Genomic DNA, 17,869 nt, shown 5'->3' with positions numbered 1-17,869 from the left:
TAAAAAGAGAGGATAGAGGCTTCTAAAAATTATTCATGGGGTAGAGAGATCAGTTTTTCTCTGTCTTCCATAGTTCCAGAATCCACCAAAGTCACTCAAGGAAATTGATGGACAGTAGATTGAGTTAAGTACCCGAACAGAACTGCCCCGAAGCAAACAAATCTAGAGGTCTACTAACAGCTACTAGTCACATGATAGCTAAATGGAGGAATCTTCATGTTTGAAAGCAGTGTACCTGTTTCCAACAAGGGAGGGCTGTTCCTCCCCTGTTCTTCCTGCAAAACATAATTGCTTTACAGTCTGTTGTTGGCAGATCAAAGATGAGCTTTGCCAATATGTGGCATGGCAAGCTATATGGTAGCTTCCTCATGAGCATGTACATGCACAGTTAGCTAATGTTAGAGTCTAGACTTTTATGTTCTGGCAGGGGGTCTTTAGATGGTAATGTCTATTATGTTACTTTCTTCAAAATCTACTAAGGCAGCCCTGACATGTTGGGGGGCCTTCCTTCTCATTCTGCTGAGTGGGGCCCTTGTCTTCTGCCTGAAAGTCCTACCCTGGCGGCACAAGCGCTGCATTTGGGGCAGCTCCCGCTCATTCACTTTGGCCAGAATGATGGCACCACTGTAGGTATCTCTGCTTTAGAGGCAAGATGCATCCGTTGCCCATTCTGAGACTGAACATCCAGAGACCCAGGGAAGGAGTTGAACCTTAAAGCTCTAGCAAAAGCACGCAAAGCATTCCCAACAGGCAAAAAAACCCCGGGGACAGTGATTTACCGGGGGGGGGGGGGGAAGAATTGGAAAACAGGGACTGTCTATGATAAACAGGGACAGTGGGGAAAACATATGCAAGTGAATGTGAAACGATCTGCCCTCAAGCGCCAGCTGAGCACTTCTGCGGAAAACTCCTGCTTGTTAACAGAAAGAGTATAGAATAAGGTCAAGCCTGTGCTTGGTACAGAATGGGGCAAGGGAAACCTTTGCTCACTCATTAACTATAATTACCAGAAGCAAAATGCAAATTCAGTAGGACAGAACACCGGACGAACTTTAAACTGACAATGTCTTGTGGGTATGACAGCAATATGGATCTTTCTCTCTCTCTCTCTCTTTAGAAACCCCTTTGCCAGTCTTAGGGCTAAGCTTCTTTACTTGGGGCCTTTAGCTGTGTGTGTGGATGGGGATGCGAGTCCTGCAATCTCTTTTCATTCCCAGGCAATGGGGCTGTTTGGGACATGAGCATGGACAGAGTGCCCAGGCAGGCACTTCAGACTGCAGGATGTAAGGAGTAAGATTATCAGCACCTCACTATGGTCTAGACCAGCAGTTCCCAAACTGTTTTTCCCCATGGACCACTTGACAATTACTCAAGGTCTTGGTGGACCACTTAATGATTTTTCTGCCTGTTATAGCAATTGTAACGCACTGTGTTAGATGTTGTGTGATTTTTAATTGCATTTATACAGACATATTTGGACCACCAAAATGAAGCTTGCAGATCACCAGTGGTCCACAGACCACAGTTTGGGTACCCCTGTTCTAGTTGTTTGGATAGAATGTATTGGCCTTGAAAATGGAAATGGACTGCCTTCAAGTCGATCCCAATTTATGGCAACCCTATGAATAGGGTTTTCATGGTAAGCAGTATTAAGAGGTGGTTTACCATTGCCTCCCTCTGAGGCTGAGAGGCAGTGACTGGCCCAAGGTCTCCCAGTGAGCTTCATGGCTGCGTGGGGATTCGAACCCTGGTCTCCCAGGTTGTAGTTCAACACTCTAACCAATACACCACACTGGCTCTTGTGTTGGCCTTACTAGGTCCAAATTCCCGCTCACCTGTGAAGGCTTCCAGAGTGCACTCCTGCCAGCAGTGGAGACTGGTGGCTCCGATGTCAGTGGAGCAGTGAATCCGCTCTGGGGTTTAGTGAGAATTTTCAAGGAGCTGTCCAAGATGACTAAATCCCAGAGCAAATTCAATGCTCCACTGTCATCAGGGCCACCAGTCTCCATTGCATGTTAGTGTGGATTAAATGAAGTGGGCCCATTTATGAATACATTGAGTTATCGTTGTTGTCATTCATTATCATCGTCATTCCAAAGAGCTTGAGGTGGCATGGTTTTTACCCCCTCTGTTTTATCCTCACAACAACCTTGAGAGGTAGTAAAGCCCTTAAGAGGTAGTGGCCCAAGATCACACAGGGAATCCCAATGTTGAGTGGGGAATTACCAACCACCCAATCAAGGAGAAGATGAGAATGTAACCTTTGAAAAGCAAATTGCCAATGTTTCGAGGAGGCATGATGTAGTAGTAATGGGGGATTTCAATTATCCTGATATCTGTTGGGAGACAAATTCTGCCAAACACGGCCCCTCCAAGAAATTTCTGACTTATTTTATTTATTTTATTTATTTATTTGTTCCATTTTTAAACCGCCCATAGCGAATAGCTCTCTGGGCGGTGTACAAAAAGATTAAAATACAAAATATCATAATAAAAACAGCCGAACAATAATAAACACAAACAGAAACCACAGAAATATAAAAGTAAACACATTAAAATGCCTGGGAGCATAGCCAGGTCTTAACCTGGCGCCAAAAAGATAGCAGCGTAGGCGCCAGGCGTATTTCTTCGGGGAGGCTATTCCACAATTCAGGGGCCACTACAGAAAAGGCCCTAGATCGTGTAACTGTCCTCCGGGCTTCCTGATGTGTTGGTACCTGGAGGAGGGCCTTAGCTGCTGAGCAAAGTGACCGGGTAGGTTCATAGTGGGAGAGGGGTTCCACAAGATATTGCGGTCCCACACCGTGTAAGGCTTTATAGGTCATGACCAGCACTTTGAATCTGGCTCGGAAACAGATGGGTAGCCAGTGCAAACGGGCCAGAACAGGTGTTATATGTGCTGACCGGCTGGTCCTTGTCAGCAGTCTGGCTGCTGCATTTTGCACTAGCTGAAGTTTCCGAACTGTCTTCAGGGGCAGCCCAACGTAGAGCGCATTACAGTAATCCAACCTAGAAGTTACCAGAGCATGAACAACTGAGGCGAGGTCATCCCTGTCCAGATAGGGGCGTAGCTGGGCTACCAACCGAAGGTGGTAGAACGCATTCCTTGCCACCGAGGCCACCTGCGCCTCAAGAGACAAGGAAGGATCGAAAAGCACCCCCAGACTACGAACCTGTTCCTTCAAGGGGAGTGTAACCCCATCTAGAACAGGGTAAACATCCACCATCTGAACAGGGAAGGCATTCACCAACAGTGTCTCGGTCTTGTCTGGATTGAGTCTCAGTTTATTAGCTCTCATCCAGTCCATTATCGCGGTCAGGCAGTGGTTCAGCGCATCCACAGACTCACCTGTAGAGGACTTGTGTTGGAGATAACTTTCTCCTACAGAAACTAGAGGATCAGCCATCCTTTACTTGATTCTAACCAAAAGAAATGGCTTGGTGAATGAAGTGGACGTTACGGGGAACTCTGGAACAAAGTGACCATGCTATACTAGAGTCCTTGATTTTAAAGGAAGCAAAAACTGATTGTAGTCATACATGTACCCTGGATTTCAGGAAAGCTGGTTTTAATAAACTTGAAACAATGATAAGTAAGGTTCCATGGCAAGCAACCCTAACGATAAAAGGATTCCAAGATGGGTGTGAGTTTCTATAAAAGGACATTCTAAAGGGGGAAGACAGCAGGATAAACCAGTGTGGCTTCACAAAAAGCTTAGATATGACCTGAAAACAAAAAGGAACACATACAGGAAGTGGAAGGGCCAGACCACACAGGAAGAGTACAGAAAGCACTGAATTGCAAGGATGGCGTCAGGAAGGCTAAAGTTGAGAATGAACTGAGGTTAGCGAGGGATGCTGAAAGCAAAAAAGCTTTCTTCAAGTACATTCATAGTAAAAGACAGAGAAAACAAATGGTGGTTCAGTTACTCAATGAGGATGGGAAAATGATAACAGATGACCAAAAAAAAGGCAGAAGTGCTCAATTACTACTTTGGTCTTCTCCCAAAAGAGGGTCTATGACCCTCCTGGCAAATGTGAAGTTGAAGGGGCAGGATTGCATCTTGAGATCGATAGACAAATGGTCAAGGAACACCTAATCACTTTGAATGAGTTCAAATCTGCAGGCCAAAGACATCCTAGAGTATTGAAGGAACTGGCTGAAGAACTCTTGGAACTGCCTTCTGTTTGCAAAATTGTGGAGGATGGGTAAAGTGGCGGACGACTGGAGGAGGACTAATGTTGTCCCTATCTTCAAAAAGGGCAAAAATAGGAACCTGAGAACTGCAGACCAGTCAGCCTGACATCAATTACTGGGAAAATTCTGGAGCAGATTATAAAGTGGTCAGTCTGTAACCACCTTGAAAACAATGCAGTAATTACTAGAAGCCAACGTGGATGTATCAAGAACAAATCCTGCTAGACTGATCTTATCTCATTTTTTTATTGGGTAACCTCCCTGGTAGACTGTAAGAATGCTGTGGACATAATATATCTCATCTTCAGTAAAGCTTTTGACAAAGTGCCTCATGATATTCTAACGGGCAAGCTAGCTAAATGCGGGCTGACTGGAACAACTATCAGATGGATCCACAGCTGGCTACAGAATTGTACTGAAAAAGTGCTTATCAGTGGTCCCTTCTCAAATTGGGGGGAGGTAACGAGGAGTGTACCGCAGGGCTCGGTCCTGGGCCCAGCGCTCTTCAACATTTTTATTAATGACTTGGATGAGGTGTAGGGAACACTTATCAAATTTGCAGATGATACAAAATTGGGAGGGATAGCTAATACCCTGGAGGACAGAAACAAAATTTGAAGGGATCTTGATAGGCTGGAGTATTGGCCTGCAAACAACAGAATGAAATTTATAGGGATAACTGCAAAGTTCTATGTCTAGGAAAAAGAAACCAAATGCATAGTTATAAGATGAGGGATACTTGGCTCAGCAGTACTATATGTGAGAAGGATCTTGGGATTGTTGTTGATCACAAGCTGAATATGAACCCACTGTGTGATGTGGCTGCAAAAAAGGCAAATCCTATTTTAGACTGCATTAACAGAAGTATAGTTTCCAAATTGTGTGAAGTACTAGTTCCCCTCTATTCGGCACTGATTATGCCTCAAATTGAGAACTGCATCCAGTTCTGAATGCCACACTTTCAGGAGGATGCAGACAAACTGGAACAGGTTCTGAGGAGGGCAACGAGGATCATCAGGGGACTGGAAACAAAGCCCTATGAGGAGAGTCTGAAAGAACATTCATTTTTAATTTATTGTCCCCTCTATTTCTGATGTTCAGGCTGTGCATATCGCTGCTTGTACAGCCGAAAGTTGCACAAGAGAGAGGTATCAGCAGACTCGGGAGGGGAGGACAACAAGGTTTGCAGAAATATACCCACAAAAAAATTGTGTGTGGGGGGAAACTGGAAAACAGTCCAGTGGTGGTCACAGAATGCTGGTTGACTGTTGGGGGGGGTAGAAAAATTGGGAGAGGAATAGAATGGAGTGGATGGAATCATGAACTCCATGCTGCAACATTTTGTTACAGGTATGTGGTGTCCATCATCCCCACTCCCTGCAACAGCAACTCTGGAACAGATAAAGTATGGCATAGTGGTTAGAGTATAAGATTAGGACTGGAGAGAGCTGGGTTCATAGAATCATAGAATAGTAGAATTAGAAGGGTCCTGTAAGGCCATCCAGTCCAACCCCCTGCTCAGTGCAGGAATCCAACTTAAAGCATACCCGACAGGTGATTGTCCAGCTGCCTCTTGAATGCCTCCAGTGTTGGAGAGCCCACCACCTCCCTAGGTCGTTGGTTCCACTATTGTACCTCTCCAACAGTTAGGAAGTTTTTCCTGATGTTCAGCTGAAATCTGGCTTCCTATAACTTGAGCCTGTTATTCTGTGTCCTGCTGTCTGGGATGATCAAGAAGACATCCTGGCCCTCCTCTGTGTGACAAATGTTGTTGAACTCTGACTTACATCAGCCCCTGACCATTGGTCCTGCTGGCTGTGGTTGATGGGAGTTAGAGTCCAACAGTGTCTAGGCTATCACCCTTCTACACTACCTACAGTTATAATTAGATTTGAAGTCCTTCCTGAGTGGTTGGAGCTACCCTTTGTTGAACTTCTGCAAAACCTTTCTGTTTCCCCAAACTTGCTGACACCTGCATGTGGCTGTAATAGTTTTGGCCACACAAGCAATGACACACCTGAGATCCTTTTTACCTGGAGATGTGGGAAAGGAAACCTAGACTGTGGTCACATCCACACCATACATTTAAAGCACATATTTTCCCCCAAAGATATCTCCCCCTGGGAATTGTAGTTTACCCTTCACAGAGCTACAATTCCCAGCACACTTAACAGTTCCCAGGATTCTTTTGGGGTGGCCATGTGCTTTAAATGTGCTTTAAATGTATGGTGTGGATGTGACCCGTGTCAAATCACATTGTTCCCACTGTGGGTTGCGTATTCTGGAGGCGAACACAGAATCTCTCTGTTCTCCCAGTCTATGAGTTCATCCTAAGCTGTCCTGGCTTTTAATAACCTTTCATTACGTTCACTAGTTAATGTTTGCTCATATTGCAAATGCTTGAATAGCAAGGTTCATCTGTTGATTTTTTTAATGGCCCTTACAAAAGATGGAAGCATTATAAAATGAAGGAAAAAATGTCAAAGTTTTCTCCCCCCCCCGCAACATACTGCTTTGATCTGGTGATAAGCTGTTATCTGATGTGAAATGAGAATCTGTCATTAGAAATGTTACTACACCTCACGATTAATTGAAAAGCAGCTTTTGCATAGATTGAGGAAAGGGATCTGTGTAAAATGATGATCAGACATTGAATTTGTTGGTTTGGAAAATATATATACATATATTTCTGATGTTTTGATTTCTGAGGTTTCAGGGTTTGTATATTTTGGGGGACTGACAGGCTGCAGCCTCCGAATGAATGTGCAGTGCACAACAGAGACACACATACATAACTATTGTGCATGATTTATATCTCTGTTTTTATGCTATCTTATTGGATATTTATCCTGATAGGCTTTTACTTTTTGAGACATAATTGGTTTTTTAAAACCCTGGTTTGTTTGTTTTTTAAATTATAATTCTTGGGATTTTTGTTTGTTTTTAAAAGCAAAATATGTATGATTAAAATCAATCAATAAGTTTAGCGTTGTACTTGTCTTCCCACAGACAAGAGCATTTTGTATGGGAAATGTGTCCTATATGAAGCAGCTGTCGATGCAAGGCAAAGGTGAAATTTGAACCCATGTCCTCTTCCCCCACCCCCAGCTCTTGGCTTGATCACACCAGCACTCCATGCCTTCCTGTGGTCTTTGTTTAATATTTTTGGGAGAGAGAGGAAAAAAACCTTTTGTATCTCTGCCAGGCTAATATTGACAACAAGATAGGATATTTACTTAGGAGCTATTCTTCCTGATCCAAAAAAGCAAAACAAAAAAGCCACCCATCTCCAAGTGCTTCTGCATTTTTCTAAACAATACTGATATATCAAGATAAGGATTAAAAAACCCCAGTAAACATAAGCCTAGGCTAGAAACCTAGCCAGCCTGAATTCAGTAGGACTTACTTCTGAGTAAGCATGCGTAACATTGTGCTGTGAAGACTGATTTAGGTTGCAATATACATACTTCCCTGGGAGTAAGTTCTGTTGGGCTTAATGGGGCTTACGTCTGAGTAGGAATGGGGGAGAAATTCAATCTTGTTTGCATTTAAAACTGAATTATCAAATTTGCACTTTCCAAAACAATATAACTAAAACGCAGCCATCCTTAAAAATTCACATTTACCCAAATTTTGTAATGCAGTTCTCCAGCCAAACTGCATTACATTAAAAATGCAAATGTTAGTAGAAAATGTGCATAAAAATGAATATATTAGTGAAAATAACATAAATATGTGTTATCTTAGGAGAAATTGCTTGCAAAAATGTGTACATTAGTCAGAACTGCATACAAAAATGTGTATATTAGGAGAAATTCACACTAAAATGCTGGAGAATTTTTATGAGGATTTTTTTAAATCGTAAATTGCTGAAAAAATGTGGAGAGCTAAATTTAAAATTGGAAAACTGAGAAACTGAGTGAACCAAAATTGTCAGATCCTTCCATCCCTACTTCTGAGTAGACACAGCTAGGATCACGCTGTTATTCAGTTCTCAGAAGTCTCCTGACTTCTAAGACAAAACGTTAACTGTCATAAAAGGTTTGGTAGCTGTTACACTGGTAAGTGAGTAGAGATGTTTGCAGAATGCATGAGACAGAAAAAAACTCCTCATTTTGCATGATATCCAATTTCAGTGGGTCTACTCTGATCCTCCGTGGCGCAGAGTGGTAAGCGGCGGTAACGCAGCCGAAGCTCTGCCCACTCAGCCTTCCATCCATCCGTGGTCGGTAAAATGAGTACCCACCATATGCTGGGGGGTAAAGAAAGGCCGGGGACGGAACTGGCAAACCCACCCCATATATACGGTCTGCCTAGTAAACGTCGCAAGACGTCACCCTAAGAGTCGGAAACGACTCGCACTACAAGTGCAGGGACACCTTTGCCTTTACTCTGAGTATGACTAATGTTGGATATCACCCTTTCCCATTTAATATCGCTGAGGATTTTCTATATAGTGTTCTGGCTCTCTAAGATCATGTGAGCTCTTAAACTACCCCAAGTTACAGTTATGGCTCCAGTTTCCAGGAAGGGCCAGAAGACCCCAACTTCAATCCCCGGCATCTTCAGGCAGGGCTGGGAATGTTCCCTGTCTGAAATTCTGGAGAGCTGCTGCCAGTCAGTGTAGACAGTACTGAGCTACATGGACCAATGATCTAACTCAGTAGAATGCAGCTTCCCATGTTGGTTTGCTTCTTTTATGGGGAGGAAAATACTTAATATCAATCATTACATTTCTGCAAAATGGCAAATGGACTGTATTCAACATTAGTTATGCTCAAAAGAAGTGGACCCATTAAGATGAATGAACCCGTGTTAATCACATACATTAATTTCAATGGGTCTCCACTGAGAATGACTAGCATTAGATACAACCCAATAAGACTACATAAAAGAAAACAAGAGGAAGCCTGTCGGGGTTGGGAGTGAAAACAAGAATCAGAACTTGCTTCTGGATGTAAACCATCAAATTAAGCAGTGCTATATGTAACCTATGGAAATGGACTGCCTTCATGTCGATTCTGACTTATGGCGACCCTATGAATAGGGTTTTCATGGTAAGTTTTAAATTGTTTTAAATTTGTAAATTGTGTTTTAAATTGTTTTTAAAAGATGCATTTTTAAATTTGTATACTTGTTTTAATGTTTTTAGTTACTGTAAACTGCCCAGAGAGCTTTGGCTATGGGGCGGTATACAAATACCATAAATAAATAAATAATAAGTGGTATTCAGAGGGGCTTTACCGTTCTCTGAGGCTGAGAGGCAGTGACTGGCCCAAGGTCACCCAGTGAGCTTCATGGCTGTGTGGGGATTCGAACCCTGGTCTCCCAGGTCATAGTCCCAACACCTTAACCACTACACCACACTGGCTGTCATACATAACCTATACGTAACCTAATTCTGCATAAAGACACATGAAATCTTGTACTTTTCTAGTGCATTACAAAAAACACGCACTCCGTTTCTCAGTTATCTTATTATCCCCTTGTCTCCCTTCTTAAATTCTTACCAGATTTGTTCATTTTTATTATAGACATCCCAGGCCCATTCAGATGTTTTTTATTGTCCTCCCTCCCCCCAGTTAATAGTTGATGATTTGTGGTGCTGTAAGGAAATGAATAGGATACCATTTGATTGTAGAAGTTTTGCTCCCCTAAGGGAGGCCAATAGGTGTGATAGAAATACATACCCATTTTTCTGGAACGTAAATTAGCCCTGAGAGACTATGGAAGCTGATTTAATTCTGAGGAACACAGGAAACGGCCTTATACCAGGTCAGAATAACCCTTATATACCAGTTCGGGGCTCCTCCAGCCACCCTCTTTATGAAGTGCTCATCCTGAGCTGTGTGCATAAAGCTTACATGGAGGTTAGACTATATGCAATCTTTATTGAGCATCTGGTCCACTTTGTTTGCGGGGCAGTGATACAACAATGAGCGTCTGTCCTGCATTCAGCCGCATCTGCTTGCGCGGTGCTTAGATGTCTTTACGTTAAACATCTGTTCATCCCACATTTTTCAATGCATTTCCGCGTTACTTTCCGAACTGTAAAAGGCCTTTTTCTTCTTCTAAAGTGTATTTGTTGCACTTGGGCGATGGAGTGCTTCACCCACTTTAATTGCACAAACCTAAATTTCCAGGATGTGCTTGAACCCGTCCCGCACAATAGTGACAGTCTGGAGGCACCCTCAGACTATTTACCTATCTTGCTTAGAATCACTTGCTCTTACTGGTAGCATCGCTATGGGGTCCTGGGCAGAGGATGTTTCCAGTCATTTGCTACCTGATTCTTTTTTAACCAGAGATGCCATGACTGAACCTGGGACTGTCTGCATGCAAAGCAAGCGCTCTGCCACTGAGCCTGTGAAAAACCTTGCCCATATCTACTGTAATCAAAAGTAAAGACATCAATTTGCAATTTGGGGGTCTGGCGAGGAGAAATCTATTCGAGAGTATAAACAAAGTCTCTTTTCTTGGTCTGATGCAACGCACATCATCACAGCAGAAGACAATTGTAGAAAATATAAAACAGTTACACATGTGTCAGACAGATGATTGAAATAAAGACAAGCCACGCTCTTTCAAGTACATCCTTGCAAAATCATATTCACGAAACCCTGTTGTTCGACTCAGCCTTTTTAGTAACTATTCACATCTTTTCACGAAGAGAATTCAAAGCATGCAGATTTAAAAGGAGAATATAAGTATAATATGCACAACAGATTTTTAAAAAAGCAAGCTAAAATGACCACCACCAGCCTTTGCAGCTATTGATTCGGTCAGATTGCAAAGATCTTCCAAAAATCAGGGTTGTAAGCTAAAAGAGAGCTATGCCTAGCATCCTTGAGGAAAATGGATAAAGACTCACCCTCTGAAGCTGCTGCAGGAGAGTGAAGTGAAACCAGAACTAGGAAATACAAGAATCTCATGATTTCTCTTCCAGATGGGCTGGGAGAAGATGTTGCACCGATTTAGATCCCTGCTGTGTACATGATCCCAGACCTGTTTCAGGGTTTTTATATAGGAGGAGGGCAACCCTGAGCACTTTTCCTGGACATAAGCAGAAAGATGGAGACACCTCCCCTTTTTAATTTCTCCAGCTATAAACTGTAATAACAATCCCGTCTCCTTTCAAACTTCTTCATTTCCTCCACACCCCTTGAGCAGCCGCTATCAAAGGAGTAAGATTCTCCTCCGGCCCTGAAGAAGAGTAGTCTGTGAAAAGAACTGAGCAGTTGACTAGTCACTTATTAGTTAAGTTTCACTTTTTTCTCTCCCCCACCCCTTTCTTATTTTCCATTATCGCTCCTTCGCTCAGCTATTGACAGTCATCCAAGTAATTCCTTGTCTCTTTTATAGATGAGATGTTGCTTCTTGTCCCCGTCCCCCTGCCCCATGGAACAATGGATCGTAAACGGCTGTAGAAGCCTGAGAAAGGTCTTGGTGTAAGATTAATAGTGAAGACATCACCTCTGGTGCCAACAGCAAGGCAGCTATGTTGGTTTGAGAGAACCTGAGTTACAAAGCAAGTTAGGTATCAGACGGTTTGGGCCACCATCTTTCCATGACAGTACAGTGCACTGGATAGAGTCGGCACGGCAACCCTTTTTTCCTGCTGAGGGCCGCTTTCTCTTGGGAGTAATCTCTCAGGAGTCGCAGCCAAAAGCTCCTATCATCCTCCTTTCCCCTGAGCTATGATATTGGTCTTAAACACAAGAATTAGACTGGACTGAGAGTCTGTCAGGCCCTGTCAATCCCATGCACCAGGACAGAACCGCTAGTGCACCCTGATAAATTAGTTCAGTCATTAAATGAACCTCTGAATCCAGAGCACCCATTCACAGAAGAGCTTGCCCACTGCAGCTATGCATGAACCACTGAATGGGCTTGCCTCGTTCCCCTCAGCCTCCACTGAGGCCTGCTCATATATGTTGGATCTCTGCTTTGGGTATAATCAGTCCAATACAAAGAGAGACAGCAGAACCTCCATTTTTAATAGGAGGGTGGCTGCTGTGTCTCTTTATGATGTGGTGCCCTAGGCTCTGTTTCTTTGTAATCTGTTTCAGATTCGGAGCAGGCATGCAATTCCACTGTATCTTTGCAATGGATGTAGGTGGACCATCCAGTCATGTTCAATGCAAAGCAGCAGCAGCAGCAGCAGAATTACACAGAACTCTGAGCGGGTGAGGATAATAAGCTCAGGGCTTGTCTCCTTCCAACTGTCAGGAGCAGCTGGAACTGTGTGCAGTGCCCCTGTGTGGTGGACCTTTGAATTGCAGGTGCCAGCCTTCTTGATGAGTTACCTTCCGGCCCTGGACCGCTTCCAGCTTACCCAGGCTAGCGATTGGATTCCTCCTGGGCAGGAAGAAGTATAGAAGGGCCAGGGCCCACCCAAGAACTTTTGCTGCCTGAGGTAAAGGGACAGATGGCATCCCCTGTTCCACATACAGAATCCAACTGCAAGGGTGGCAGTTGAATCTTATTTCAACCCTGCCATGGTGTAACATCCTCCACTATACTGTGTTTGAAGGCAGCAGGCTAGCAGAGCTGCTGGCTGAGGGGAATCAGGGGGAAGTGGTGTGTATATATGTGTGAGGAAACTGCTGCCATCCTCTAATATTTGCTGCCTGCGGTAGCTGTCTCACTTGAACAAATGGTAGGGCCGGCCCTGAAAAGAACTATGTGTTCCAGTGGAACCTTGCTCAAACAAAGGCTTTATTTCTTTCTTCTGGTGTGGTCCTTTGTCTTTGGTCATTCTTCGGGGCCCTGATTGCAGGCTTGCTCCTTGACCCTACCCTACTGCTTTGCGCTGTAGTTCTCTGAGCTATCCTTTCATCCTGACTGCTGGCTTGTGTCACAGCTCTAGGCTCAGCCCAGAGACTGCTGCCCATGGTCCAATCAGGAGCTGTGCTAAGAAAAGCAGTGCTTCCGGAAATTGACAGGAATGGTGGCTGGTGCTCATTGGGACCGGTGGGGCGGAAGGAAGAGAGCCCAAAGAGTAGGTGGACCCAGAGCTAATGACAGGCAGAGCCAATTAATTTTGTCCTCATACTCATAGAATCATAGTCTTTACTGCTGAGTTCTACAAGCACAACAATTAAGAGTGAGGAGGAAGATGGCAGGCGGTGCCATCTCTGGACTGGTTGTCAGTAAGTACGCAGAGGCTCTTCCCCATTCACCTTAATGGACCAGCCTCCACTGACCCATGGTGTGTGTGTGTGGTTCCTTTACTCTCCTGCTCTCTGAAAGGAACTCTTTTCAGTGAGCGACAAAAGGTCTGCTTAGCTAGGAAGCACAGCGGATAAGCTTTGGGGTGAGCTGCTGATCCCGACACGCATTGAACAATCTGCACCATACCTTTAAAGCTCTTTTATGCCCCTTTAACAAACCACAGCGAATCCTGGAAACTTCTTGTTTCGGGTTGTGGGAGTTGTAGCTCTGGGAGGTCAGCGGCACCCTTAACAAGTTACAGTCCCCAGGATTCTTTGTTGAAGCGCATGTCTGTTAAAGTGGTGTAACAGTGCTTTAACGGTATGGTGTGGATGTGATCTCAGAGCCAACCTAGACATGATGTTAAATGCATCTTTGCATTTAATATGCAGGTTGTTTGTGTTCTAAATGTAAATTGCATCAGTTGAAGGGGGGAGATGATAATCGAGGCGATCAGAGCAGGCATTTTAATTCTTTCCTCCCCTGTTGCAAGGAATGTCCTCCAAAGCTGGTACTTGCTGTAGGGCTAAGTAAGGCTGGGGTCCCCAGTATCCCCAGACGCCCCTTAGCCCCCTGGCCCTCCCATCTTTTGGCATCATTGTTGTTATTTTCCAATGCCTGCTCTCTTTTTTTTAGTCTTTTTGTGTTTTTATTTGTTTTCCGGTACTTGTAGGTGTGTTGCCAAGGGCGGGGGTGGGTGGGTCTGACTAACATCAGTTTTTCTTCTGTGGAACTGGTATTTTGTGGTGCCCACAAAGTTCCTTAGATTTCCAAATGTGCCCCTGGGCACACAACAATTGAGAACAAGGCCTGCCCAGTATTAAACAGGGGAGGTTGGTCTATTAGGACAAATGGGGCATTGACCCACCAACCAGCCCCCACTTGCCTGCCTCCTTACTGACATCCAGCCCAGGGGGTGGCACTGCCTGCCAGCTTCATCCTCCTCCTAAGTCTCGTGCAGCCCTTGTAGAACTTAGCAAGGAGGAGGACAAAACTAGAATGAGTTGGCTCTGCCTGTCATTGGCTCTGCCTGTCATTGGCTCTGGCGCCACCTACTGTGGGGCTCCCCTGCCTTCCGCCCCACCAGTCCCAATGGGCACCAGCCGCCACTGGTATTAACTGTCGCTTCCTCCATCTCTGCATCGCAACACATGCAGTGAGGAAGCCACCCAGGAAGGCTTGGATAAGAAAGGCCGTTGGGGAGAATGGCAGAGCTATCAAAGCTCGGAGGTAGGACACCTGCGTCACACACAGAAAGTTCCAGGTATTGTGCACTGATTAGATTTTTTTAAAACATTAAGTGGTTTAGACATGTTGTAAATAAATAAGGTCTTTCTGGGCTCTGGTGTGGTCTTGTGTTCTGGCTTGTTCTTTGGTTCTGAGATCAGGCTTATTCCTCAGTCCTGCTTCCCGGTTTGTTCTCTGGTCCTGCCTCGCTCATTGGTTCTGACTCCTTACTTGTCCCTCAGTCCTGACTTGCTCATAGGTTCTGGTTGCTGGCCTGCCTCCCAACTACTAGTCCTAGCTCGAGGTTGCTGCCCATTTTAAAGCCCTGAGCCTGACACTCTAAGATCTCTCATGTTTGGATAGGGGTAGGCATCTCAGAGGGCTGTCTTCTTTTTAAATAAATGACCCACCTTGGGTGGCTGCTGAAGGGCCATGCCAAAGGGACAGGATCAAAGGGTTGACAGCTGCCATTTGGAGCTGTCTGGGATGGGCCATGGCAAAGTGGTAGAGCATCTGCCTTGCACACAGAAGGTCCCAGGTTCAATCCCTGGCATCTCCAGGTAGGGCTGGGAGACACCCTTGCCTGAAACCCTGGAGAGCTGCTGCCAGTCAGTGTAGACAATACTGAGCTAGGTGGACCAATGGTCTGACTCAGTACAAGTCAGCTTCCAATGTTTCTGTGCTTTCAATTTATATTTTAAAGGGGAAATGAAACTAAGGGATGAGCACCCTTTGGAGCCAACAGTAAGGAGCTTGTTGCTGCTAGTCAAAGTAGGCCAGGAATTCCCAAATGGTCTGGTGGGAGCCATAAATTAATGAAAAAATGGGAAGTTTCAGTGAGGGCAGTACTTACTGTTACACATCTGAATGATTCATTGCTCTGGACCATGCACGCAAAAAACGGAAAGAAAAAGAAGAACCAATCTCAAGTTACTGAAAGGCATCGCGCTTCTATTCATGCCCAACACATTTCAGCCAGAACAGGTCTTCCTCAGGAGCTTTTCTACAAGAAATGGAGCAACAAATTAATAAACCACAAGTTATAAACTATATTTAAAGCAGGTAAAAATCTTAAAACACCATCTCAAAAGTCATATATTTGTAATAAAATTCTCATCACCATCATTCTCATGGATATCCATTGGACACATCTTAACCTAAAGAACTGTTTGTATGGCAGGTTTTTTTCTGAGATAACCGGGGTGTGAGTTGTCAAATTTCAGGTAAGTATTCTTATCCATGGACTTTCTGTACATGGAAGTACTAAAAGGTTTATTTTCCTTTCTGACAACCAAGTTCCAATTTATTATTATTATTATTATTATTACAAATATGCTTGTTTTTGCAATTTTAAGGTTTCTTAATGTTTTAAGGATGCCTTGGTCATTAATCAAAGTATAATATTTTTCAGCACCTTGAGATTAGTTTTGTCTGTTCTGGTTGGATCATACAACAGAACTACTTACCCTTGGCAGAAGTTACCTGGTGCAGACTTCTCTGGCCCTTGATGTCTTTACATTTCGCGGCTGCCGGCTTAGATAGAGGGGATGCTGGTACGAGCACAACAACCCGTGCTGTCTACCCTTTCCATATGATTTCTTTGTTTTGCACATAGAAATGACCTTTAAGCCACCGTAGTCATTAGAGGGTGACTCCAAGGGAAAGGCAATGTCATCCCGCCCCTGTGCTGCCAATGCTTTTAACACCTGTGGATAGATGTGGGATTCTACCTACGGCTCTGGTAGGGATTGGAAAGGGGGGGGAAAACTGATGCTCCTAAGCGAATGTCAAGACCTCATTGCCTTTTGGGGTGTATGTCCAGGATAAGAACATAAGAAGAGCCTGGCTGCTGGATCAGGGCAGTGGCCCATCTAGTCCAGCATCCTGTTCTCACAGTAGCCAACCAGATGCCCCAATGGGAAGCCCACAAGCAGGACCCGAGTGCAAGAGCAACTCTCCCCTCTTGCGGTTTCCAGCAGCTGGTGTTCAGAAGCATCCTGCCTCTGACTATGGAGGCAGAGCATAGCCATTGTGGCTAGTACAGATGGGGAGTTTCTCTCAACTTGAGGGCCACATTTCCTTATGGATAACATTCTGGGGACGTGCCAGTGGTGGGTGGGTCCAGAGGCAAAAGTTGGCAGAGCAATGGAAGTGCTCTTACCTTTGTATGAATCATGCAAAAGTTGGAGTTTTCCATACATAGATCTTTTAAAAAATTTCTCTGTTTTTCATTACTGTAACTTACCCTGGGATCTTATGGTGAAGGGCAGGTAAGAAATCAAATTAACAACAACTACTACTACTACCACTTATTGTTGTTGTTGTTGTAGTAGTAGTAGTATTTGTACTCCACTCTTCAGTCAGAAAAGCTCCTGGAGTGGCTTATATACAATTAGTTAAAGCAAGACAGCTCCCTGCCCGTAGGCTTACAATCTAAAAGACATGATACACAAGGGAAAAGGGACAGGGAGGGAAGAGGAAAACTCAGGTCCTTGTTCTTAAATAGAAATAATATTTTCATCTATCATCCAGGCAAGCAAGAGGCATAAGGAGAGTCAGTGTGGTGTAGTGGTTAGAGTGTTGGACCAGGACCTGGGAGACCTGGGTTCAAATCCCCACAGCCATGAGGCTCACTGGGTGGCCTTGGGCTAGTCACCTTCTCTCAGCCTAACCTACCTCACAGCGTTGTTGTGAGGATAAAATTGGGAGGGGGAGAGCCATGTTTGGCTCCTTGGAGGAATGGTGGGTCATAAAGTTAATAATAACAACAATAATAATTAATAATCCCAGTTCAAAGCACTTGAGGAGGGCATGGAATGGGGTGGAGATGGTTGTGGACTGTGGAGGATCCTGAGGGCCAGAGAGAAAGGGCTGGATTTGGCCACCAGGTCTGAGGTTCCCTACTCCTGGTTTATGTCATTTATAGTTATGACAAAATGTTGAAACTGAGGTTATCATACTTTGGACACATCATGAGAAGACCTGATTCACTAGAAAAGACAATAATGCTGGGGAAAACAGAAGGGAGTCGAAAAAGAGGAAGGCCAAACAAGAGATGGGTTGATTCCATAAAGGAAGCAACGGACCTGAACTTACGAGATCTGAACAGGGTGGTTCACGACAGATGCTCTTGGAGGTCGCTGATTCATAGGGTCACCATAAGTTGAAATCGACCTGAAGGCACATGACAACAAGTTATGACACAACTGAGAGATGGGAGAGAAATTAGTT

The 17,869-nt window shown here is 44.4% G+C and overlaps 1 protein-coding gene across 2 annotated transcripts in view; it reads right to left on the bottom strand.

The window, feature by feature from the left end:
* Positions 1 to 11,410, bottom strand: part of CA4 (carbonic anhydrase 4) — a 35,867-nt gene extending 24,457 nt beyond the window's left edge. For both annotated transcript variants that reach the window (XM_061605087.1, XM_061605088.1), the window contains exon 1: positions 11,070 to 11,410. In XM_061605087.1, the coding sequence (XP_061461071.1) occupies positions 11,070 to 11,130 (61 nt within the window). In that variant the 5' untranslated portion in view covers positions 11,131 to 11,410. The remainder of the gene's footprint in view (positions 1 to 11,069) is intronic.
* Positions 11,411 to 17,869: the final 6,459 nt, after the last annotated feature.

Source organism: Rhineura floridana, chromosome 21 (assembly GCF_030035675.1).
Source record: "Rhineura floridana isolate rRhiFlo1 chromosome 21, rRhiFlo1.hap2, whole genome shotgun sequence".
Classification (NCBI taxonomy): domain Eukaryota; kingdom Metazoa; phylum Chordata; class Lepidosauria; order Squamata; family Rhineuridae; genus Rhineura; species Rhineura floridana.
Note: the sequence above shows the minus strand (reverse complement) of the source record. Positions and strands in the feature narration are given on the sequence as shown.